The 27,285-nt window shown below is 37.2% G+C and overlaps 1 protein-coding gene across 8 annotated transcripts; it reads left to right on the top strand.

The window, feature by feature from the left end:
* The first annotated feature begins 2,185 nt into the window (after positions 1–2,185).
* Positions 2,186–27,285, top strand: NEXN (nexilin F-actin binding protein). Of its 8 annotated transcripts, none has more exons than XM_054036643.1 (13): positions 2,186–2,227; positions 4,094–4,285; positions 4,492–4,573; positions 4,658–4,806; positions 6,622–6,663; positions 8,185–8,382; positions 8,460–8,633; positions 12,041–12,229; positions 17,739–17,936; positions 21,463–21,684; positions 24,653–24,838; positions 26,599–26,688; positions 26,797–27,285. In XM_054036643.1, the coding sequence occupies exons 1-13, from the start codon at positions 2,201–2,203 to the stop codon at positions 26,893–26,895; spliced, it is 1,848 nt and encodes a 615-aa protein (XP_053892618.1). In that variant the 5' UTR covers positions 2,186–2,200; the 3' UTR covers positions 26,896–27,285. The 8 variants fall into 8 exon arrangements, with proteins under 8 accessions (XP_053892618.1, XP_053892615.1, XP_053892617.1 ...); XM_054036640.1 differs by having other exon boundaries at positions 26,328–26,688; XM_054036642.1 differs by lacking the exon at positions 6,622–6,663 and having other exon boundaries at positions 26,328–26,688.

The raw sequence follows: 27,285 nt of genomic DNA, 5'->3' as shown, positions 1-27,285 counted from the left end.
ACTATGTCCCACCCTCATCACTGTACTATCTGAGCACCTCACTGTCTTTATCTTCACAACAGCCCAGGGAGACAGAGAGGTACTAATGTTCCCCTTTTACAGATGTGGGACTGAGACGCAAACAGACTGAGGCCCAGATCCTCAAAGTTACTTAAGCACCCAACTTCCATTGAAATCAGTAGTAGTTTGCCACCTAGGTACCTTTGAAAGATCTAGGCTGAAGTGACTTGCCCAGCGTCAAACAGTCAGGAAATCTATGCCAGAGCAGGGAATTAAACCTGGGTGTCTCGAGACCCAGGCTAGCACCCTAACCACTGAACCATCCTTCTGTCCCATTAGTGATAATAATAAATACGATTATTAGGGTTGTCAAGTGATTAAACAAATTAACTGCACGATTGAACAATAAGTGAATACCATTTATTAATATATTTAAAAATGTAGAAAACATCCAAAAATATTTAATTTCAATTACAACACAGAATACAAAGTGTACAGTGGTCACTTTGTATTTATTTTTTATTACAAATATTTGCACGGTAAAAAAACAAAAAATAGTATTTTTCAATTCACCTAATACAAGTACTGTAGTGCAATCTCTTTATCAGGAAAGTTGAACTTACAAATGTAGAATTATGTAAAAAACAAAACTGCATTCAAAAATAAAACAATGTAGAATTTTAGAGCCTGCAAGTCCACTCAGTCCTACTTCTTGTTAGGCCAATCGCTCAAACAAGTTTGTTTACATTTGCAGGAGATAATGCTGCATGTGTCTTGTTTACAGTGTCACCTGAAAGTGAGAACAGGTGTTCTCATGGCACTGTTGTAGCCTGCGTCACAAGATATTTACATGCCAGATGCGCTAAAGATTCATATGTCCCTTCATTTTTTAACCGCCATTCCAGGGGACACGCGTCCATGCTGATGATGGGTTCTGCTCAATAACAATTCTGCATCAGAGTGTTGCTCTTTTAAGACTTCTGGGAGCATGCTCCACACCTCATACCTCTCAGATTTTGGACAGCACTTCAGATTCTTAAACCTTGGGTTGAGTGCTGTAGCTATCTTTAGAAATCTCACAATGGTACCTTCTTTGTGTTAATTCAAATCTGCAGTGAAAGTGTTCTTAAAATGAACGTGTGCTGAGTCATCATCCAAGACTGCTGTAACATGAAATAGATGGCAGAATGCTGGTAAAACAGAGCAGGGGACATACAATTCTCCCCCCGTAGGAGTTCAATCACAAATTTAATAATGCATTTTTTTTAACAAGCGTCATTAGAATGGAAGCATGTCCTCTGGAATGGTGGCTGAAGCATGATGGGGCATACGAATGTTCAGCATATCTGACACGTAAATACCTTGCAATGCCAGCTACAAAAGTGCCATGCAAATGCCTGTTCTCACTTTCTGGTGACATTGTAAATAAGAAGAGTGCAGAATTATCTCCTGTAAATGTAAACAAACTTTTTTGTCTTAATGATAGGCTGAACAAGAAGTAGAACTGAGTGGACTTGTAGGCTCTGAAGTTTTACATTGTTTTTGAGTGCAGTTATGTAAGAAAAAAAATTCTACATTTGTAAGACACTTTCACAACAAAGATTGCACTACAGTACTTGTATGAGGTAAATTGAAAAATACTATTTATTTTGTTTATAATTTTTACAGTGAAAATATTTAATAAAAATAGACAGTTTGATTTCCTTTACAACACAGAATACAATATATATGAAAATGTAGAAAAACAACCAAAATATTTAATACATTTCAATTGGTATTCTAATATTTAACACTGCAATTAAAACTGCGATCAATCACGATTAATTTTTGAGTTAATTGTGTCAATTAACTGTGATTGACAGTTTATTTGTATTAATAATTGTTAGGGCTATCACATATAAGCTAAAATCATGATAGTTTATGTAGGTGAATCCGTAACACATGACGTTCAAATAGTGAATTTTAGCCACTGCATTTCAATACCATTGCATGCTCAGTACACGTTCATATATCTTCACGCAGGAGGACCAAATTAAGTTGTGGTGCACCAAGCTTAAATGTGGACTAACTTTTTTTCTACAAAGATAGTAAAAATTTCAACTAAAGAGTGAGTCTTCCTAAGCTGGTAATAAATCTGCAGCAATTTCTTACAGGTAAAAATAGAAACGCAGATATCAAACGGGTCACAGAACAACAAACCATGAATGACATTGTACAGAAGACTGAGGTATGTATCAAGTTTAAAATAATCAAAGTTCTGTAGTAACTTACAAGTGATGCTGACAAAAGACAAGATTGATGCTTTATTTCTGATTGCTAAGCAGCAAATGGGTAAGAGCATAAGTTCTAGGAAAAGAATGGGAATGTACCCTGTATCTTAAGGCAACAGAGAAGCCCTTGAAAAGAACAGTTTGATTAAGGGATGTAAGGTTATTATATTTGCTGGAATATGTTAAAGGGGTTCTTGCTATTATAGAAAAACTAGAATGAATGAATTATTAGCTTTTGTTGAAAGGCTGGAAGTGGATGTCTGAAGTGAGAATCACAAAATAGGAAACGTTGTTGAAAATTCAGAGGACAGGAAAAAAAAAGGGGAAAGAGGAAGAGAACATAAGAATGGTCTGACCCAGAATGGCCAATGCTCCATCTATCCCAGTATCCGGTGTTCCGACAGTGGCTGCTGTCATATGCTTCAGAGGGAGTGAACAGAACAGGGGGATTTATTGAGTGATCCATCTCCTGTCATCTTGTCCCAGGTTCTAACAGTCAAAGCTTTAGGGACACCTGGAGCATGGGGTTGCATCCCTGACTATCTTGGCTAATAACCATTGATGGACCTATCCTCCATGAACTTATCCAATTCTTTTTTGAACCCAGTTATATTTCTGGCCTTCACAACATCCAATGGCAATGAGTTCTAAAGGTTGATGCTGCGTTGTGTGAAGAAGTACTTCCTTATGCTTTTTTTAAACCTGATGCCTATTAATTGGATGATCCTTGGTTCATGTGTTATGTAAAGGAGTATATAACACTTCCTTATTCACTTTCCTACACCATTCATGATTCAAGATGAAGATTAAAATATTTTAATATCTTTAGAAAATGTTGGGATTAAGTTACTCAAAAGATCTGTTTTAGCATCTTAGCTAGATAACTTAGTGATGGGAGTTAAAACAAGTACAACTAACAGTGTGTGATGTACTCAAATAGGAAGCATATAAAATATGAAACAATGTTTTCAGTCAGTTTTTCAGCTGATTCAACCATACTCTGTTGGCACTAAAGTGTAAAAGGAGACAGAACACTCAAATACTTGTAAGATGTGGGTATAATGTACTAACTGGAGCAGCAGAAGCATACAGATGAGGAAAGTGTTAGCATAGAAACACCCATGAAAAATTCTTCAGCCATATATACAATAGATCTCTGTTGGCCCAGGGAGCTTGGCTCCCCAGCTGTCATGTGTAGCCACTGGATTGCTGGGTCAACTCCAATATATAAGGAATTAGTTTTTGATGATGTGTTTAAGTTTTTAAATGGAAGAATTATATTTCTTTTAAAATGCCACCATGTGTAAAGATTCAACAGTGTATGCTGTAAAACATCTGTTACATGAGAAACCAAAGATATATTAGACACGGTGATGCCAATACCCATGTCTTTGTACATACCTGATTGTACAAATCTAAATCCCAGTCTTGCTTTTAGAGGCAGAATCAAGTATATATTTCTGTTTTCAGTGTGAGTATAATGCAACAATATAGAGATGTATATATCTTTTTAAAATTTCATATATGTTATAAAAGTACATTCTCAAAATTCAGGGTTTAACTACATAGCCCTCCATTAAAATCAGTGGGATTCATACAGCTAAAGTTCAACAAAACTCAGTTTATTCCTTCATTACTTTAAAAAATGGTAAAGTATAGCTAAGATGCTTGGCAGACAGTAGCCAGTGGCACAAAAATCATGATCACATATGTATTTTGTTTTAATAAATCTCATTCTGTCTAAGCCAATCTATCATACAATTTCTCTCCATCTGTTTCAACTTTCTTTTCCTTATCTTTACTTCTTCTTTATCTTCACAAAGATTCTGCTTTCTTCATCTAAACCTGTCCAAAAATCCTATGTGCCCAAACTTCACAAGGGTGATGTAAAGGATAAATTTGAAGCTATGCAGAAAGCAAGGGAAGAAAGAAATCAAAGGAGATCTAGAGATGAAAAGCAAAGAAGAAAAGAACAGTATGTTAGAGAGAGAGAATGGAACAGGAGAAAGCAGGAGGTTATTTTCTTTGCAAATATTTTTTTTAATATTCACTTGATCATAAGAATTAAAAATATTTTTGGAACTTTTCATTGTAATTCAAATAAGTGGACTCAACATCTAGTAGATAAACTGTTTTTGAACCCTTTATATGATAATATTGAAATTTTGTCTTCTAATGCTTAAAGACAGTTCAATTCTAACTTCTCTTTTTAATAAACTAGATGAAAGAACTGCTTGCTTCTGATGAAGAAGAAGAAACAAAGTCTTCTAAAATAGAAAAAGCATATGTTCCAAAGCTGACAGGTAAGAGAGACAGTTTAAAAGTCCATGTAATTTGACAGTTGAAGATTAAATCAAATTATTGAGTTTTGTATTGCACATTCATAGGAACTGTTAAAGGCAAGTTTGCAGAAATGGAGAAGCAGAGACAAGAAGAAGAAAGAAAAAGAATGGAGGAGGAAAGAAAGCGCAGAATTGAACAAGATATGATTGAGAAAAAGAAAATTCAGAGAGAACTGGCAAAAAAAGCCCAGGAGGTATATTTATCTTGTTCTGAATATTAAGTACATATCAAATAGGAAAAAATCATACAAAAAAAAATGCTAAGACTTCAGCAGGAGGATTTGGTCTTAGTTTCTTGAAAGTAGGTGAATGGACTGTAGTCTAGGGGGAGATAATGAGTGTGGTGGAGGAGTTTTTAGGATGGGTGGAGGGTTATCACTGTTGTCGAACACTGAGCTTGAGTTATATCTGAAACCAAGCACTGATGAAAAAGATGAACAGAAAGTGGGAGAGGGAATGAACCAAACACAGATTTTGGTATCATATGATTAGAAGTGATTCAAGGTTAAGTTGACTAAGTAAATTTTAAAACATTTGTTGTTACATACACACATTTTAGACAGATGCTGATTTATACTCAAGTTTATTACTAAAAATAGGTGTTTGTAAGAAGCACAGTTGTAGACAAATTGTCAACTAAAGACTACTTAAGTTATGTTTCAATCAGTATTTTATTCTTTTGTCACTGTACAGATCACTTCTGTTAGATATATAAATGAGTAGCTTCAATTCTTGCCACTGCCTACAAGCCTAATTTTATCTTTTTGAACTCCGAATTGGAGTGTGTCCCCTCATTCTTTAGTTCTTTCACGGAAGCAATTACCTGTGCAAGTAAGAGTCTAAATGTCATAGTCCAGGACCATGAACAAATAAATGGTTTGCTTAACCAAAAATATTAGCACTAAATCTTTTTCCTCCACACAGAAGAGGAAAGAGAACTCTTATTAAGCATAAATGTCCAACAAAGATTTAGCTGCTCGTGTCCTACTGGGAGTAACATTACTAAATTGTGAGCATTCTGCTGAAAGTTTAGCTCATAATCTCTTTCAGTACCTGTTCTAGAGTTTATTTACTTTGAAAGGTAGGAGTACAGTATGTAAATTTGTACCCTGGAAGGAAGTTATACTAATTTCAGACAGTAAAAATATATAGAAGCTAATGTCAAGAATATGAATATAGGGAAAGGGGGCTTTCTCCCTAGGCTCAGTCTCAAGGGAAGGATAAGGTCACTTTGATATGAAATTAGATGACAGATTTTCTTTAGCTTCTCTTGCACAATTATGGAATGCATGTGGAAACAAATCTTTATCTACACTGTATTTACTAGTTTATCACTAAGACGCTAAATAAGATTATTATGCTATACCCAGGGTTTCAATTCTGTTTCCAGGATTACATAGCTAGTAAAGTAAGCCTTTATCTAGTAAGCCTCAAGAACTGTTCCAACATTAATACTGTTGTAGGTTAAAACATGACATACAACCTAGGCATTAAAATTTAATGTCAGGCTAAACTCATATAGCTATCAAAAAGTATTCAGAATGGTATCCCTCTATTCCAGGGGTAGGCAACCTATGGCACACGTGCCAAAGGCGGCACGCGAGCTGATATTCAGTAGCACTCACACTGCCCAGGTCCTGGCCACTGGTCTGGGAGGCTCTGCATTTTAATTTAATTTTAAATGAAACTTCTTAAACATTTGAAAAACCTTATTTACTTTACATACAACAATAGTTTAGTTATATAGTATAGATTTATAGAAAGAGACCTTCTAAAAACTTTAAAATGTATTACTGACACGCAAAACCTTAAATTAGAGTGAATAAATGAAGACTCGGCATACCACTTCTGAAAGGTTGCTGACCCCTGCTCTATTCCCTCCCACCCCGAAGATACATAAACTTAAATGCAACATATAAGCAATCACTGAGTTAATTTTCCATTTTATATTTGAAAATCTAAGGCAAAGAACAAAAGTAACATAATTATGTGAAATTCTCATTTAATAGATTGATGACATAAACAATACAGGAACTGAATCAGCATCAGAGGTAATTGGACTTTTTTTTTTTCTCTCAAAGAAACATTCACCTAATTTTTTATTCACTGCTTTATTAGTTTAATAGGGGTTGGGTAAATAAACAATACACTTAATTTTTCACTGAAATTCTGTAACAAGGCTAAAAAAGCCTGAGAAAATGTCTTGGCAATATATTTTGTGGCTATCCATCTACGAGGCCAATTTATTCTAGCTTTAAAACAAGTTTAAAGGTGAATGACTTACCAACCATTAAAGTCAGAATAAAAAAAATAACTCAGGCTTACATTTTCAAAGCCATGTAAAGGATTCTGATGCTCACAGGACATGGGCCTCTAAATGCACTAGTGGCTTTGAAAATCTAACCTTAAAAGCTCTTTGCCTTTTTTAATCTTGAAATTAAACACGGAAAGTGTCAAGCTTTTTTTTAATGTTACAGTACAGTCAAGATTTTTAGATTCGTTTAAAAGAGAGAGTGTTTATAATCACTAACAATGTTTTGATTTCCGTATTGCACTTCAGCTTGGAAAGTGTAGCTAAACTGGTTTGTTTGGTCAGTTTAACACACTGGTTTACATATGCTAGCACAATGTTGTTTTCTATGAGGTTCCAGCATTGTAAGCGGATGTTTAATTTTTAAAAAAGCTATACACCAAAAACCCATTTTCCACTAAGTTGTCAAAACGAAGTGTAATCACACTTCTACTGAAGTTTTCTTTCTTTTTTTTTTTTTTTTTTTTTTAAATAAAATCTAAATTTTGGGTCTAACTTACTAGACAGTCTCTCTTTAACGGTGATATTTTGTGTAAATCCACATCATAGAAGATATTTTTGTACATGAATTTGTATTGGACAGTAGCTCAAATCCACTTGAGACAGCAATAGATTTTATATACAAAAGAAGTCTGTAAATGTTTGAGTTGTCAGTGTTGCTCTAATCAGACATTTTGAAATGCTGCACAACTTGTCACTTAAAAAAATTACTAAGGACTCAGTCCTAGATATCATGGAGATTGAACATGCAAATAGATATAATAGATCCCAGACTTCTGCCCAAGTAAGACTGAAGGGACTGGCAGTTACTTCACATGCTATTTTTTAAACCACAGTTTCTGGAGGAAGAGAGTGTGGAAGCAAATTCCTTATTAGCTTATTTCCAAATGGAGTATAGCACCTTAAAACTTAGGTGCATTTACAATTATATCTGCAAAATTTCAGCAGCTTTTTTCCAATCAGCCATGAATACTGTAGATAAGTTCAACTGTCAATGAAGATACTGTACGAGTTCTACGAACGCTTGCTACCAGTCGCATTTCAATTCAAAATAAAATTCTCTTGATGCTCTTCTGTTGTCAGAAGAAAACTAATGGCTGTCAGAAGCACTGGAAAATGAGTTTTGCTCTGGTCCTTACTTTTGGTCTCAGTATAACTATGTTGGCAGTTTTGAGAAGCACAGGTAACAGTGGCAGCTGCATGTGGAAAGACTACTCCAAAAAGTCAATATTTATGGAAACAAATTTATTATTAACAACAGGAAGGTGATGATTCGCTGCTGGTGACAGTAGTGCCTGTCAAACCTAACAAAACACCTGGAAAGATTAAAATAAAATTTGAAGACCCAGGAAATGAGAGAGAACAACAAGAAAAAAGAAAGCAAGAAGAAGAAAAGAGGATAAGATATGAGGAACAAAAACAATCCCTCAAGGAAGCCAAGTGTCTTTCATTTGTCATGGTAAACAAATCATGAGAAATACTTGGGAAACAGGTTTGATATTTAAACTGTATTTAACTTTCATTTTTGTTATCTAGGATGAAGATGGAAGCAGTGAAACAAATGAACCTCTTTCTCCTGGGAAACTGAAATTAACATTTGAAGAACTGGAAAGACAAAGACAAGAAAATCAAAGAAGGCAGGCAGAGGAGGAGGCAAGACAACGTTTGGAAGAGGAAAAACGTGCCTTTGAAGAAGCTAGACAACAAATGGTAAATAGATGCATTATTCATTTCTAGTTATCGATGCTTATTTGTGTAGAAAATACACTACATTCCTTCATGTATCTGAGGGGGTTTTTTTTACATCTGAATTGTTTCAAACTGTTAACCTCATGATGATTCTCAGTTTTTAACAGTTGAGATTGAGACCTGACAGCATTATCAGTTTCAAAAATTCTTTCTGCCCTAGATACTGTTCTAGATCAGTAGCTTTCAAACTTCTTTTCTGGTGACCCGGTTGAAGGAAGTTGTTGATGCCCGTGACCAAACGGATGGGGTGTGGGAGGGGGCTCAGGGCTGGGGCAGAGGGTTGGGATGCGGGGATGAGGGCTGTGGAGTGGAGCCAGGAATGAGGGATTCAGGGTGTGGGAGGGGTTCAGGGCTGGTGCAGAGGTGCGGGCTTACATCCTGTGGCTCCTGGTCAGCAGCGCAGCCGGGGTGCAGAGGCAGGCTTCCCGCCTATCCTGGCACTGCGAACTGTGTTGTGCCCCGGAAGCGTCCAGAAGGTCCGGCTCCTAGGTGGAGGCACACAAGCAGCTCTGTGTGGCTCTTGCCCACAGGCACCTTCCCCCCCAGCTCCCATTGGCTGGGAACTGGCCAATGGGAGTACAGAGCCAGTGCTCGGTGCGAGGGCAGCGCACAGAACCTCCATGGCCCCCTGCCTACGAGCCGGACCTGCTGGCCACTTCTGGGGCGCAGTGCGGTGTCAGAACAGGTAGGGACTACTAGTTTTTACTGGCCGGCTGCCAGGGTTCCTGGGTGCTGAGCAAAGCGACCCAGTGCCTTGCATTCTGTGACCCAGTACTGGGTCGCGACCCGAACTTTGAAAATCACTGTTCTAGATAGTGATTCATTTGAATCTCGGCATAGTCATTTAAACAAGCCACTGGCATGAGTGAAGCTTCCTTTTCTTAAAAGCATGCCATCAGTCATATTCATTCTTACAAAATGTAGCTGCATCATAGGATACTCCAGTTCCATGTGTCAGTTTTAATCTTTTACTGAAGCAATTGTATAAAAGTATGAACAGATTTTAGTCTGTTCTTAAATTGACTCCAGTTCTTAGTTTTAAATTAATTAAATATTGATTGAACTTAAACTACTCCAGATGAATTTACCACATTCGTGGGTATAAGCATCCTTCTAGTGATTTTCAGTCACATGGCTAAACATTATTTAACAAACTCGGAGTTATCTATGTTTTGTCTAACTTCAGTGATACTTTGAGCATTGAAATAACCAATATTTTCACACATGAAAGCATTCCATGGCAACTGTCTGGAGCTATTTCTTATTCATCTCTTTTGTTTATCTACCATGTTTATATTCATCACTGAGGATTTCTCTCTGGAGTAGGAGAAAGAGGAGGAGGATAAGGTTGGATCACTCCTTTTCTTTATAGGGGGTTTAAATACTACACTCTAGATTAAGCCTTGGAGAGATTTAGCCTAATATATTGTCAGGAATAGAAAAAAAAAACACAATCCTGTTCTCTCTCCCCTCAACTCCCGCCCGATACGTCTCCATAATGTAGCCTTTGCCCTAAAGATTTTTGTAAGCTAGGTTTATCTAAGATTCAGTAGACCTCTGTATAAATTAGGTACTCTGGTCTATAGCAATAACAATTGTTTAGTTAGAGTATTCGCATCAGGTACATTGGATAGTTTAGCTACATTTTCTTAATAATTTGCAACAAAATGAGACCACCTTTAGAAAATTCTATATTTAAACATAGATTTTACTTCTGTGCACTCAGATGACTATTTATGCCATTGTTCTCCCACATAGAAGGTATGCACCAGTATTTGCACTTGTGAATGGGGTTTTTATTTCAGGGCACCATGCAAGATTTTATTTCTAGGAATTTAATAAACCACACACTTTTGATAACTAAAAACAGTTTGATTCTACTAGACTGTTCCTGGGCAGATTGTAATCATCTTGCACTTGATGTGGTGTTTTTATAGTAACATTTTTTAAAGATCCTAATTCAGCACAAAATTGTGGAAACACAGATGCTCAAAAATTGAAACCCTGAAAGTTTCCAAAACCAAATTGTTGGAGCCCAGCATCAGAATGCATCCGAACTTTTGAGCGTGAGGATGGGGTCAAAATCCATATCTGATCTTGAATCCAAATTCTGTAGCTTAGGTCCAGTTCTGTTTTCCAGGTGCTTAACCTTTCCTCTTACTAGCAACCCTGAACACCAGAGCGCTCTATACTGTATTCTTCGTTTAGAAAGCCACAGTGCTCATCCTAAACAATACTTTTTTCCACCTCTTCACCCACATTCTGAAATACATAGTTTTAGTATAAAAGTGATATTTGCAAATTATTTTTTTAAAGCTCTTATTGTGTTTCCCCTTCTACACACCCAACTTTAGTTGGTTATAAATTACCATTTTCTCCCAATCACTTGCCTTTATTGGTTGTACCTTTGCAGAGTTTTCTAAAGGGAATAATGCAATTATTTCCTTCCATTTTTCCCCTTTCCATAGATATTCAGTAATTTAATCATTCTGAAAAGCTGGTATCATATAATTTTCTCAACTCTGTGAGCAATAGCTCAATGCCATGATGCTTAGAATGTGCAGAAAACTCCAACAGCGATGCCACCATAGCTCATGGATTCATTCTCGCCATAGACATACAGCAGTTGAAGGAATATTCATTCTTAGTTGCTTGCTTTCATTCTTAGTTGGAGTTTGCAAGTCCCAGCCTTCTCCTTGCAGACCGTGTCTAATGGAGAAGGGCAACAGTGAAGATATCGAAGCACCTCATTTCCATTCGTCAGTGATGTTTCATTTTCTGAAGGAGGAACAGAAGCACCATTGTCAACTTGGGTCAAAAATAAAATGCTAATATATTGTAGTAGTTTATTTATAAAAATTTACAATCCGCTACTATATTATTTTGTAACAAATCAGGACTGAGGGAAAGCACTTCACATGCAAATAAAGAGACTACAGTCCAATGCATTTACATACATTTTCTACTACAAATGAAAGGTCTATTAGGTTCCTTTCCAGATATGTGAAATTAACAGCATAATTCAAGATTCAGAGAGATTTTGAGGATTGTTACCCCCTTTGAGGCCTGTTTAGGTGTGTCAAAATGATCCAGCCCTTAAGAGTATACATCAAAGATGACTTTGGCTATTTAGTTCACCCCCTGCTTGTGTAATATTGTTCTTGATTTATAAGCGTGTAGCGTTAAACTATTCCTCAGAGAGAATTTGAAAAGTTATCCAGATGGTGCCTAAGTATCTAAAACTTTAAAGTATTCGGTGTGTGGGCGTTGAGATAGACTGCAGTTTTTACATTTCTTAGAGGGAGCTTTTCTTTCTTCTCACTGGCCCAAAAAGAGTAAAAACATTTTTAATTTTTTTTTTTTAAAAGGCAAACGAAGAGGAAGAAGATAATGAAAATGAAAATTCTATTAAAGAATTCCGTCCTGGTAAACTCAAACTCAGCTTTGAGGAGTTGGAAAGACAGAGGAGAGAGGAAGAAAAGAGGAAAGCAGAAGAAGAAGCCAGAAGACGCATAGAAGAGGAGAAAAGGGCATTTGCTGAAGCAAGGAAGAGTATGGTAAGATATTTTGCTTAGCATTTAAGAGATTTTTCAGATCTGAATTCTGCCAATAGGGTGTACTTCTGGATATGGCATTAGATCATATCTGCCAATTCAGTAGGATACATTTCAGCTGCTTCATTAACCCAACAAGTTATCAGAGAATGGATCCAGCGCTGTATTATTGCCTAGGCTGGCAAATTTGCAGGGGCGGAAGCTACCCTCCGTGCCCCGCCCCCCTGCTCCAGCTCACCTCCTCCTCCTCTGCAAGCACACCGCCGCGTCCTGTTTCTCTTCCCTCCCAGCGCTTGCGCCGCGAAACTGTTTCGTGGGGAAGGGAGGGAGGGGGGAGGAGGGGGAATGCCGTGCGCTGGGGGAAGAGGCGGGGCCGGGGGTGGGGATTTGGGGAAGGGATCCAATAGGGGAAGGGAGGGGGCAGAGTTGGGGCGGGGACTTTGGGGAGGGGGTTGGAATGGGGGTGGGAAAAGGGCGGAATTGGGGCAGGGCCAGGGCGGCAATTATTTCCTGGCCTAGGGGCGGCAAAATTATTAATCCGCCACTGAATGTACCAGCTGGGTAGTTAAACTCAAGTTAGTAGCTTGCCCTAGGAAACATTCCTAATCATTTAAAATTACATCAAAAGTTAATGCTTGTAACCAGTATTACACTGTATTTGAAAACTTAAAAGAAAACCAAAGAATCAACATAATGAAAAATTATTTCTTTTCCTGGGGAATTTCTCTCCTACATGCTGCCATCTTCAAGACCACACACCAGTCACGATCCACCAACATGATAACAAATATGCTCCCTTGAAATCCACCAATGTCTCTCTTTAACTAGGAAAATTAACCAAGTTCTGCCCTCATTTATATCTATGGCACCTTTACGAACAACTCGGGACAGAACTTGGCTTGCATAATCTTTTTAGTATGATGATTCACAAGCCAGGAACCAACACAAAAAACAAAATAGGTTGAGATTGTGATGCTGCAAGTTAGTCTAATTTAAAAAGGGGGGAGAAAAATGAGCCAACTTGATTTGGATAATATTGAACAATCATAGATCCCCATGATATATATATATTTTAAGAAATTACTCTAATGTAGAATAACACTCAAATGTCAAGCGTATTTAGTTTTTACCCAGGAAATTTTGTTCATGCTGCCCCTCCGTGGAGGGCAGTACAGGAGGCTTAGTTCCAATTAAGTCACTGCAAAATTGTGTGGTTTGTTTTTTTTTTAAACTAGATAATATTGGACTTTTATGCAAATAAAAATATCCAGAGAGTTATTGTAAACGATTACAAAAATTGTAACCCCGAGCTTCAGAAGGGATATAAGCTTTCGTACTTCTTGACATAAGCAACCTCTGACTGAGATTAGAAACAAAGTTCTATGTGAGCAGCATATTCTATAATATGCTTCATGTGGAGCATCTTACACCTTCTTCTGAAGCAGTTGCTGTTGGGCCATTGTGGGGAACAAGATACTGGAAGAGATGCAACACTGGTCTGGTCCAGCATGGGAATTTCATGTTCTCAGATACAGGCTTAATGAGAAACACTTGTTGGACACAAACAATGCAAATTGTTTCATTCAAAATTCAAAGCAACATCTCAGTGAATTAGGCCATGCCCATTAGCATTAACAGCTTTGGCAAGAACAATGTTTTGTTAGCAATTGTAGTATTAACACTTCTCCTAGCATAAACAGGGATGAAAACTGTGTGATAGACCAGGGCCCTACATCATCATAAGACAACCAGAGGAAATGTTACGAAAATCCTAGTTTAGAAACTGTATGTGGTACTACTGCTTCAGCAGTAGTGTAGACAGGACCTGTAATCTGTCCACAGCTCTAGGAAGGGACAAAAATGAGAAGTTAAACCAGCAGATACAATAGATGAACTATGAATAGGGCTACAAAATGCTGTCATGATTTTTAAGAAGTCAGGAGGTGGTGAAAAGGGCGGTTGCAGCCACTGCTTTGTAAAATTTCTTCTCTATTGTAATAAAAGCTAGAACAGAGCGTGTTGCTTTTGCAAAGAAAACATGGTGTCCACCTACACTTCCTGCTCTTTTACTAGCTCCAGCAATAGCAATGAGGTCATCAAAACTTCCTTCCCCTGGGGCAAGCAGGTGTCACTATTACAGTAGTATCAATACTACATGTTTGGCAGTAGGAGGAAGGATCTGAAAATTGCTATCTCCCTCTCTCGTAGCCCCTCTCCCCCAAATATTTTTCTGATAGTTTAAAATTACCTTGGAAACTAGATGTACCTTAAGGATTTTTTTTCATTATGAGTATGAACAATTACAAAATAACAAAACCTCCTCACCTTTAGTAAATTAAGTTAATTCCATAAGATATAACATAGATGACATGTCTGCATAGCAATAAGCAAAGACATGTAAGATGTTTAGGATCCTAAATTAACAGAATACATAAAGTCAAAGTTCCTAAAAATTATCTTACCAGAGAGTTTGAAAGTTTTTTCCTCTCATCTTCCTGGCCTGAATTCAAGATTCTCCAGGAAGAGGAGATGACATTAAAAAAATCTAAAGCAGCAGGGCAGGAGGGAAATTGACTTCTTATAGTGTTTTTATATATTTGTGTAGTCATCAACTCTTTAGGAGAAACAGAAACTAAAATGTAGGTCTTGATAGGTTAATCTGTCTTTTCCTAATATGTTTCATACGTTCTCCTGCAGATCTTGTTCCACATTCTTCCCTAGCAGCTGGCTCCCATTCCTTTGCTCAGATGGAATTTCTCCTTCACCTTATATTACTGAAGCATTATTTTAGTGTAAAAAAAAAAAAGAGGGGGGGGCGTATTTTAAAGCTTTTGTCATCATCAAGTTAGTCACCTTCAGCCTGGAATATTCATCTTTGATCACTATCATTTTCTTTCAATTACATTAGACTAGTAGAGGGATGCTCTATACAGAGATATCAAAACACATTCTCCCTCACATATCAGTCACATTACAGGCCCAGTGAAATTTACCTCCACCATACTGCATAGTATGGAGATTACAGAATATAAATATTCCCCAGTTCTGTATTTACAGAAGAGGCAAGGATGGCATGGGCTCATGTAGCCATACAAACAGGACAGCTGGTAAGCTAAACACATTGGGGTAAAGTCATACCTAGTGCAATTCCACTTTTCATGTGGCTTTTACTAGGGATACAGTTGGCCCATTGTCTTCTCATGGGTCTATGCATCTCCATTAAATTGGCAATCAGGGTTCTTCTTCAGAGCTGCAGTTAGCACGCTTCTCACTTCTACACATGCACAGTCCATTGATTGATTTCTCATCCTTGCAGCTTCTGTTCACTTAGCTTCCCCAAGTCTTTCTGAAGTTGTGAAGAGATGAACTAATGCATTGCCAGCAAAAGGCTCCCACCTTTCTGCTCTGGTTTAGATGTGGTTACCTTCTTTCAACCTGTAGATGTGCCATACAGTAATGTTTTATATTAATTATTAAGTGAACTGATAGATACTTTTTGAGATTGTTTGTTTATGGCTTGGTCTTTGCCTCCACCTTGTGCTCATGCAATTCATCTCAACTGACATAAGCTTGCCCTATGCAAGAGAATTGAAGAGCTGAGAGTGAGAGGAGCAGCTGAGCTGCTCATAGGGCAGTATCGAAGGATGTCTAACAGCCAGCAATAGCAGATAGGGGAGGGGCAAAAAAAGTCCTGAAAGGGTCGGGGGTAAAATGAGGAAGTAGGGAAAAAGTATTGCAACAAGAGAAAACAGTTAAAAGTACCATATGAAAACAGGCATGGCTAGAAAGATGACCTAACAAAATAAGCAAAAAATGCACGGATCCATTTTTTAGTTTATGATGAGGCTGAAAGGTTTGTTTTATAAAACAAAGATTTATGTTTCTGCTTGCTTTTAAACTTTTGATTTTGGTGGAGCTGGGTCTAAGACATTATTTGTGAGCTTACACACCTTAAGGAAAGAAAGGTATTGGAATCTTTAACAAAGTCACACAACCTTACACTGGTGTCCATTAGGCTTTGGAAGCAAGTAGTGTTAAAAGCCACACAAGTGTTGAGCTTTGTCTCTTTCGATGTCAGCTCTAATCCCACTAATTCTCTAATCACAAGTCTTCCAAGATAGACACAATTTTAATTTCTAGTGTCAAAATATCAAGCAAATTTTCTTTTTGGACAGAAACCTTAACCTTTCATGCCATCCTAACATAAAAAAAGCTTTAAGGTAATTTTTTTCCCCTATGCATGTCACTAAGAAATTTGGAAGGGGTGAGGAAAGGAGCAAGAGGGGAACGGAGAAAAGAAAATAGAGGATGAAGAGGAGAATTATAAAAGACCACCTGCACTGTTCAAGGTTACATAGGACACCCTACCATAGTGTACGACCATCTTTATAAAATTGTCTAAATTGTGTCACACCTCAAAACAGCTTATGAAACTGAATTAAATGTTTTATTATTCTTTCAGATTTCTGAAGTGTAAACTTTAGTTACTCAGATCACAGAATAGGTGCCTATCTCAAATTAAACACAAAAAATAAGCAAAGGACTGCCCATAAAACTCTGTCCACCTCATCTCACTCCCTCCTTAAAAAAAAAACTTTGCTGCATGCCTGAAAGTATCAGAGGGAATATTTAAGAACATAACACACAAACTGCCATACTGGGTCAGACCAAAGGTCTGTCTAGCCCAGTATCTGGTCTTCCGACAGTAGCCAATGCCAGGTGCCCCAGAGGGAATGAACAGAACAGGTAATCATCAAGTGATCCAGTCCCTGTCACCCTTCCCAACTTCTGGCTGTACACAGAAGTGTTCTGAAAATGTGGAAAGCACTGGATTTAAAGTAAAAGTATAATTCAGTTTATATGCAAAAAACCCCACAAACTGTTGTTTAAGAACATGTTCTTCATTCTTTGTATGTTGTTTGTGTACATGCCGGTATGTTAACATAGATTAAAGAAAACTGAATACAAATACACAAAATTTGCTTAGAAATGGAGAATAAATATGGTTTATATAGCATTGTTTATCTAAGAATGTAACTTTACATGATCTTCACCGTACTGTGATAATTATGTATGATTTATTCACCCTATTTTAACAACTGGGAAAATGAATTAGATGTTAAGCAATTTGCCTGACCAGTTAGAACTGAAGCTTTCCTGGCTCCCATTCCTTTGCTCAGATGGAATCTCTCCTACACCCCATATTATATTATTTTAGTGAAAAAAAGCTTTATTTTAAAGCTTAGGATACACTTGTTTTGCTTCAATAAGCTCAAAATTTTACTTCTGTGTTACATTGATTAAAAGTAAGTGGGAAAGATAGCATACTAATGCAAAACGCAAATGAATCAATGTTGTCTAGTCTTCGACATTAAAGCATGTGTCATCTTATTTCAATGTGAATTAGAGGTAGCAAAAGGTCCAATTATCACATCCTCAAATTGTGTATTCTAAATTTAGCACAAGTACACAAATTGTATCAAAAGTGGCAACAGATCATTATTTTCAATAGGTACTGGACGATGAGACCCCAGAGATGTTTAAAACAGTTTCTCAAGAATCTCTTACACCAGGTAAACTGGAAATTAATTTTGAGGAGTTACTGAGACAAAAAATGGAAGAAGAAAAGAGACGCACAGAAGAAGAGCGCAGGCAAAAGTTGGAAATGGAGAAGCAAGAATTTGAGCAGCTCAGACAAGAAATGGGAGAGGTTTGTATTCTCAAAAATAATTGAATGAAATGTCATACAGGATTACCTCCCTGATAGCAAATAATGAATGGATCATTGCTTAAAATTCTAAAATTTGAAGATTTTAGGTATAGTCTCGTTGGTACTTTTTTTATATATATAAGTGTTGCCTAGAAAGAAGGGAATGGAAAAAGGAAAACAAATCTAACACTTTAAAAAAAAAAATTGTTTTCCATTTGAAAACTTTTGTTCCCTTTTTAATTGCTTTGAATACAGATTAATACACTTTGCCCTCCCCAACTGAGAACTCCAGCACCTTTTAGACTTGTAAAGCGGTCTACTTTCACAGTAACTTCTGCAGGTTTCGCTATATCCTCTGCTGAAAAGCTGTTTTGTAACTTCTTATAGCAATACTTGGAGAATCAGATCTATAATCCTCCTATAGCTAATGTACAAAAAGATCATGATTTCCTCTTTCTAGTGTTCAGCTTATGATTTTGCCCTGATGAACTTTGCCCTATTTGGTGTTTTTTCTTAAAGCTCCAGATCCTTGAGTGATGCGATTACATAAAAAATCTGTTTTAATTTAAGAAGTTTCTAGGCCTTGTGCTTGCAGAGAATAAATTGCAAATGCTAAGAAACTAGAAGGTAAATTAAAATAACCCACAAATTATTTTTTGAAATCTCAATTATAAAATTAATCAAATGATTTTTGAATGCTTGGGGAGAGCAATAATTTGAGTTGAAAATACTGTCAAAACCTTCCAAAGTTAGCAAACAAGGAATAGGCAGCTCATGCCTGGAGGATCCAAGGTGAGTAATAAGGGCTTTAGGATTTGAGATTTCCAAACATGTTCGGGATTGCATCTTAAACTAATTAGAGTGTACTATCAACACTGAAATGAGAGAGAAGAGGTAACTAGAAAAAACGTAAAGTGAGGGCAATGATTTAGTTCCAATCCAAAATTGTTATGTTGTTGCTTATGGTTTTTTTCTATTTAAAATATCCTTCCAACATTTTTAAAGCAGTAAGAATATCCACAGTTTGCCTTTTACTATTAAGTTGTATGCAGTTTAAATACATGTAGTGCAACTTACCTGCACTGTGCTATCATGATTTTCTAAGAAATAGTTAAAGCATTACTTAAATTTTTTCTTTTTCAAAAGCAGCTTTTTTATTTTTGGAGAGTAGGTTTTGTTATGGCATATTCCATTCGGTCAGCATTGATCCTGCTAAGAATAAATTAGACTGTTGGTGAAGAATAGCATAGGGTATTGGGCAGCATGATACATAGGAGTCTTACTCTGTCTAGGTGGTCACCAGTTACAAGGTCACTAATTATTAAAAGTTGTTACTAGGATTGTCATTTAATCACATTTAACTCACGCGATTACTTTTTTTGAGTTAATCACGATTTTAAAAATTCATCATGATTAATTGCAGTTTTAATTGCACTGTTAAACAGTAGAATACCAATTGAAATTTATTAAACATTTTGGATGTTTTTCTACATTTTCATATATATTGTATTCTGTGTTGTAATTGAAATCAAAGTGTATATTTTTATAATATTTACACTGTAAAAATTATAAGAAATAGTATTTTCAATTCACCTCATACAAGTACTGTAGTGCAATCTCTGTCGTGAAAATGCAACTTACAAATGTAGATTTTTTTTTTTTGTTACGTAACTGCACTCAAAAACAAAACAATGTAAAACTTCAGAGCCTACAAGTCCACTTTAGTCCTACTTCTTGTCACCTGAAAGTGAGATCAGGTATTTGCATGGCACTGTTGTAGCTGGCATTGCAAGATATTTATGTGCCAGATATGCTAAACATTTGTATGCCCCTTCATGCTTCAGCCACTATTCCAGAGGACATGCTTTCATGCTGATGATGTTCATTTAAAAAAATACAGTGAGTTAATTACATTTGTGACTGAACTGTTTGGGGGAGAATTGTATGTCCCTTGCTCTTGTTTTACCCACATTCTGCCATATATTTCATGTTATAGCAGTCTCCGATGATGACCCAGCATATGTTCATTTTAAGAACGATTTCACTGCAGATTTGACAAAACACAAAGAAGGTACCAATGTGAGATTTGTAAAGATAGCTGCCGCACTCAACCCAAAGTTTAAGAATCTGAAGTACCTTCCAAAACCCGAGAGGGACGAGGTGTGGAGTATGCTTTCAGAAGTCTTAAAAGAGCAAGATTCCAATGCGGAAACTACAGAACCCAAACCACCAAAAAAGAAAATCAGCCTTCTGCTGGTGACATCCGACTCAGATGATGAAAATGAACATGCATCGCTCAGTACTGCTTTGGATTGTCGTCGAACAGAACCTGTCATCAGCATGGACACAAGTCCCCTGGAATGGTGGTTGAAGCATGGACGTATGAATCTTTAGCGCATCTAGCACCTAAATATCTTGTGATGCTGGCTATAACACTGCCATCAGAACCCCTGTTCTCACTTTCAGGTGACATTGTAAACAAGAAGTGGGCAGCATTATCTCCTGCAAATGTAAACAAATTTGTTTGTCTGAGCGATTGGCTGAACACGTAGGATCGAGTGGACTTGTAGACTTGAAAATTTTACATTGTTTTATTTCTGAATGCAGTTTTTTTGTACATAATTCTATATTTGTAAGTTCAACTTCCATGATCAAGAGAGTGCATTTCAGTACTTGTATTAGCTGAATTGAAAAATACTATTTCTTTTATTTTTTTACAGTGCAAATACTTGTAATGAAAAATATAAAGTGAGCACTGTACACTTTGTATTCTGTGTTGTAATTGAAATTATTTGAAAATGTAGAAACCATCCAAATTTAAATAAAAAGTATTCTATTAACAGTGCAATTAATTGATTACTTTTTTTAATTGCTTGATTAATCGTGATTAATTTTTTTAATCGCTTGACAGCTCTAGTTGTTACCCATGGTGACAGTTCATTGACCTGAGTGAAATAAGTTGGTGGTCTGTCATTCCCAGTGGGCAAGGGTCTATTCCAAAAAAAATACTAGATGCCAGTCTCACCAGAAACACAAGACATAGAGACTGAATTATGCTTTTGCTCTTAGAAGAGTGAAGTACACTAGCAGTGTAGTATGAAGCATCTTGCAGTGCCACTGCTGTTTTGTAACAGAAGACTCTGTCTCCAGGACTATCTAGTGCTTATGCAATGCTGTATCAATAAAGCACCCTCCACATGGACTGACTTCACAGAACAGTAACTTGAGGGGACTGTATGAAGAGGCAAGAGCCTTTTCAAACTAATAACATTGGTTTAGAAGCAAATATAATTGGAGTATTTTTACTTTTTTTTTTTTCTCCTATAATGTGTACCAGTCTTGTATGCCTGGCACTTTAAAAGAAATGAAAAATGAAGGTCTCTGCACTGGGGAACTAGATCTACCACCATCTTCTGATACCTTGGTTTCATTAGATTTAGGGAAATGTAGCTAGTTTTTGCACAAAAACAGTTTTCAAAATCAGGCACACTTATACTGGTTTTGTTATGTTGTAATCTCTTAACAGGAGGAGGAAGAGGCTGAAACCTTTGAATTAAGTAGGGAATATGAAGAACTAATAAAGTTAAAAAGAAGTGGTTCTATTCAGGCAAAGAACTTAAAAAGCAAGTTTGAAAAAATTGGAAAATTGTCTGAAGAAGAAATACAGAAAAAAATTGAAGAGGAGCGAGCTAGAAGAAGAGCAGTGGACCAGGAAATAAAAGAGAGGGAAACAGAGAAATTTCATGAGGCAAGTTATTTTCAGTGTCAACAATTGTTGCTGCCCTTCCAGCAGAGTTCCTTCCATCTCCATAGTAATCCCCCCTACTCCGTTATGGGCATCTGAGGAGGTCCCTCCTGGCCAAACCTTAGGGAACCAGCAGCCTCGATCTTCCCACCAACCTATTTTCTCTATATTTGCAAAGGTTTTAGTATGCATTTGCTCTTGGCCCCACACCATCTCTCACCATCCACTTATACTTCTCAATCTGCAAACCTGACATTTGTCTGGCAAATGGCTGATGTGTGAAACATCCATGTGTTTAAACATTGTGACAGATTTTAATCACTTCTCTCTATAAAACCTGCTTAAGATGTTTCCTTATTGTTTTTATTAAATCAGGTTTTTAATGTTATGGCTTGGGAGGAGGTCCCTGCTCAGGGACTTATGGGTTCAAGGAGTGGGGCCCTGCCTGGGTTTCTCCAGGTTCCCATTTGAGGAGTAAAGAGAGGGAGCCTTGTTGCCCAGGAGCAATCTTTTCCTTGAGGGGAGGTTATAGGAAGGCTAGGCAGCTACTTTTTCACAAGGGGGAAGGAGGAGGAGGAATTAGCTGTTTCCAGCTTGACACTTCCAACAATCCAGGATCTGCTCCTCATCCTATTCTCCCTTCCCCTTCTGTGAATAAGGTAGTGGCCCAACTTCCTGAACTCTTTCTCTGCTAGGAAAAACAAACTTGGGCACCTGAGCGCTCTCCCTGATATACAGTCCCATCCCCTCTGAGGAGCAGTAAGGAGATAGGAGGGGCAAAGAAGAGCATGGCCCCAAAGCTTTCTGGAGGGTCCCTTCTCTTCCCCTCACCCCCTTAGCAGCTACTGTGAAATGTTGCTTGAGAATGTAGTGAAGTCAGGTCTGAGTTTCACCTTCATCCCCTCAACCCAATCTCCAGTACGGCCTTTTTCACACACCCCAAATTCCTTTGAGTGCCTTTATGCCCCCCATACTTACCTTGATTAAATAATTGACCCCAATTCATTCAACATAATGGGTACTGGAACTAGGCCCCAAGCTGTGCAGTTCTGGAAGTGCTGCAAAGTTATGGCATAAAAATACCTCAGCAGACTGGCTTTGGACAGATTGGCTTTAAAACTCCATATTACAGTTTGATACTATTAAAATTAAAATGTCTTTTTAAATAAATCTCAAGAAATTATTCTAGATTGTTTTCCTTCTCACCACATTCTATTTTGCCTTCTCCCTTCTCGTTTTATTTTCCTTTCCCTTCTGTCTTTTCTTTTTAACCCTTGCTAAACAAGCCAATTTCCAGGTAAATAAGAAAAAACAATCCCCAAAGTTAAGAGGCGCTGACACCTGGCAGACGTTTTTTTTTTTTTTTTTTTATAGTAGTCCTCCCCCTGCACATCCCGGAAATCCTCTTTACTATCATGTCCTGTCTTCCTCATCAGTTCCCGACTGCTTCCTGTTTGGGAAGAGGTGGCAGCAGGGGAAAGTCATATTGGAGAGGAGGCTAGGAATGAATTGGCAGTGTTCAAAGTGACTTCTGGGAAGGCTACAGGTTAAAAAAATAAGAGCTAACAAGTTTTCAGTGTGAAGGGAGAGGTTTAGAAAAAGGAAACACTGAACCATGGCACCTAAGTAGTGAAGGGACAGTTGTGTTCTTTGTGTTAGTGGTACAGTACAGTTTAACCTATTTTTGCTTCTCTTTTCCTTAAAGGCTTCTTGCAGAAGGGAGATTTTTCCCCCCATTTTGGGGAAGGGACTGCTGTAACAAATCTCTTAAGAGGAAAAAGAAAATCCCCACCAGTTTTCTAAAACAAGCAGGGTGGGCTTTTATTTTTTAAATAGAAAAAGTTAGATGGTCAAAAGAAGCACAGGGAGCTTGGGAATAGTCAAGAAGGGTTTGGAGAGGCTCCACCCAGAAAGAAGGGCCACACCCAGCAAAAGTGCCCCCCCCCCACCAAGAAATGACAAGTGCTTAAAGAGTTGTTGTAACCCGTTTTTCTATTTTATCTATTTTTTTTCTTACGCGGCTCAAAGAAATTGTAGTGCACCACAGATCGATATGTAGAGGCAGGATAGCAGGCTGATGTATAGGATTTTACTAGTATACCACAATCCTGAACAACGCACTGATTATTGAGGGAAACAGCAGAGCAACTGGGTTATGATGTTATCACTTAGCTCATTTATGCAAAGCTTTTTGGGAGGAGGGTAGCTACAATGTTCTTCTCCTAGTTTGTCATCTTCTTTCTAGGGCTCCCTTCCAGAAAATTTGACTTACCCACACAAAAGCTAGAGTAATGATTAAATATTTATATGGGGCATAGTGCCCCATATAACCTTGTGCTATGTACTGTACAAGGTATCTTGAAACTGACACTTGTAGGAATACCCACCCACCCAGCTACTATCTAGAAATAGTTCTCAAGGTGAAATCCTGTGGAGATAAGGCAGAGGTAGTTTGTTGTTTGACATAGCTAGTTGAGGTAAATCCCAGATGTTTGTAGGATTGTATACAGGTAAGAACTAGTGCCCTATGTCCACTAGAAGTTTCCAGTAAAATAATTAACTCAGGATAGGTATCGCACCGTAAAGACTTTTTAAAAATTTTTTTGCAGTGAAGACAACCTAGCATTTAAGTGTGTTTATAGTAGGGATCCTGGGTTTTTAATTAATTTAGCATGTTTTAAAGCATTATTGCTTCAACTAAAGATTCATAATGGTAAAGCTACCTTGTGAATATCTCACCCCTAAATCCCAGTCTAGACCAGCCTTCAGATGCTGCTGTGCTTATGGGGTTTTAACTGCTACAGCATTCTGGCTGGGTCATGCTACCCCCAGAAACAAGCATAATATGAACCCTTCAACTAAGCTAGCCTTTTTACTGTTTACTTTTAATCATAATACTGACAAGACTGTACCAATAAAGTGCTAAACTTTATTACTTTACTGAATTTTTGTTATTCTTTAATCTGAAAAGGATGATGAAGTAGATGTGAAGCCTGCCAAGAAATCTGAGGCTCCATTTACTCATAAAGTAAACATGAAGGCTAGATTTGAGCAAATGGCAAAGGCAAGGGAAGAAGAGGAACAAAGAAGAATTGAGGAACAAAAATTACTACGTATGCAGTTTGAACAGAAGGAAATTGATGCTGCACTACAGAAGGTATGGAGGATTAAAAATGCCCTCTCCAGAAATGTTCAAGAGCTAAGAATTTTCTATTAATTTAATATTAATGAAATGCATGTTTTAAGAGCTGGTTTGTTTCCAGTTAGTAGCAACATTACTAGAATCACAATAGTCTTGATACTGCAAAAAAACAGTTGAAATGAAATATCCAGTAAAATTGCTTTTGGAATTTACTGATAATTCCTGTTTGAAGGAATTAATTGCAGTTAACTCAAAACAAATTAACTTGATAAAAAAATTAAGCACGGTTAGTCTGTTTTAATTGCACTGTTAAATAATAGGATACCAATTTACATTATAAATATTTTGGATGTTTTTCTACATTTTCAAATATATTTATTTCAATTACAACACAATACAAATATTTGCACAGTAAAAAAGAAAATAGTATTTTTCAATTAACCTCCTACAAGTACTGTAGTGCAATCTCTATCATGGAAGTGCAACTTACAAATACAGAATTTTTTTTAATACATAGCTGCACTCAGTCCTACTTGTTCAGCCAATCGCTAAGACAAACAAGTTTGTTTACATTTACTGGAGATAATGTTGCCCACTACTTATTTACGTCACTTGAATGTGAGAACAGGCATTCGGTATGGCACTGTTGTAGCCAGCGCTGCAAGGTATTTGTGCCAGAAATGCTAAACCAGGGGTTCTCAAACTGGGGGTCAGAACCCCTCAGGGGGTCAACAAGGTTATTACATGGGGGGGGTCGCAAGCTGTCAGCCTCCACCCCAAACCTTGCTTTGCCTCCAGCATTTATAATGGTGTTAAATATTTAAAAAGTATTTTTAATGTATAAGAGGGGGTCACACTCAAGAGGCTTGCTGTGTCAAAGGGGTCATCAGTACAAAAGTCTGAGAACCACTGTGCTAAACTTTCAAGCCTCTTCATGCTTTAACTTGATTTTTTTTTTTACAGTCTAAGTATTTGTAATAAATATAAAGTGAGCACTGTCTACTTTGTATTGTGTTGTAATTGAAATCAATACAACGTAGAAAAACATCCAAAAATATTTATAATTTAAATTGGTATTCTGTTATTTAACAGTGCAATTAAAACTGACTAACGGCAATTAATTTTTTTTAATAGTTTAACACCTCTAATACATACATAATGCTGTAGAGAAAGTGGACGTGTTTTCCTTTAAACATTTGGCTAGTTCTCAAATAAGAAGGAAGCAACATACATTCTTATATTATTCTACCTCAGCACCCCACCACATTAAGCTCCGTCTTCCCCAACTTTCCCATTATGCCTTTCTTGTTCAGTATCCAGATTGTGGTATTGATGCATAATCTGTTATTATCCAGTATGCTTGCGTTGGGAGAGTTGCCATCTCCTTTCCCTAATATTTTAATTTTTTCTAACTTTCATATGGCCAAAGATTTACGAGGCATTGCAAACTGTTCATGTTATAATGGTGTTTGAAATTCTCTAAATCAATGTATTTTTAACACAGAAAAGGGAAGAGGAGGAGGAGGAAGAGGGAAGTATTATAAATGGTTCTACTTATGAAGATGAAGAGAACCAAGCTCGGTCAGGAGCTCCATGGTTCAAAAAACCCTTAAAGAATGTATCAGTTGTAGACAGCGAGCCAGTAAGATTTACTGTTAAAATTACGGGAGAGCCAAAACCTGAAGTCACATGGTGGTTTGAAGGGGAAATGTTGCAGGACTCTGAGGACTATCAGTACATTGAAAGAGGAGAAACTTACTGCCTTTACTTACCAGAAACTTTCCCAGAAGATGAAGGAGAATATATGTGTAAAGCGGTCAACAGCAGAGGCACAGCAGCTAGCACCTGTATTCTCACCATTGAAAGTAAGAGTTAATGTTTTCTCTTGTTTTGTTTGAGAGCCTAATTACTTTACACACCTTTCCTGTTACAAAGTCTATTCCATTTTTCTTGACTCTCCTTTTCTTTTCTAGCTGACGACTACTAATGCTCTACTTTTGCTGGAAACCTCCCCTCAACTTTCTTACTGCATCCATCTCTTTTTCTGTGGTGGGGCCAATAAAAGGAACTAGAAAGTGTCATTCCTATATCAGATAGGGAGATCCTTTGTACTGCATGAGTGTTCAAGTTCTGTTACAATGTGAAATTTGGTATCAAAGGCACATTACACTAAAACAAGGACTGGTATGAAAAAGCCCAACTATAGAAAAAAATGAATTGTATTTGTGTTCCTACCTTTGAAGACCAATTATTCTGTAGTATAACAGTTAAATACATAATCTGGAAGTTCAATAGGTAGAAATACATTCTGCATGAACACTAAGTTTGTAGGTGCTTTATTTTGTCTCAGACTTAACAGGCAAAAGAGAATGTTTCTGGAATAAAATAATGTACTATTTTTAAACAATAAAAGGTTATGTAATGGTTTAAGCTTTTTGTTTAATAAAACATTTTCCTTTCAA

Source organism: Malaclemys terrapin, chromosome 8 (genome assembly GCF_027887155.1).
Source record: "Malaclemys terrapin pileata isolate rMalTer1 chromosome 8, rMalTer1.hap1, whole genome shotgun sequence".
Taxonomy (NCBI): Eukaryota; Metazoa; Chordata; order Testudines; family Emydidae; genus Malaclemys; species Malaclemys terrapin.
This window is presented reverse-complemented; position numbering and strand designations above follow the sequence as displayed.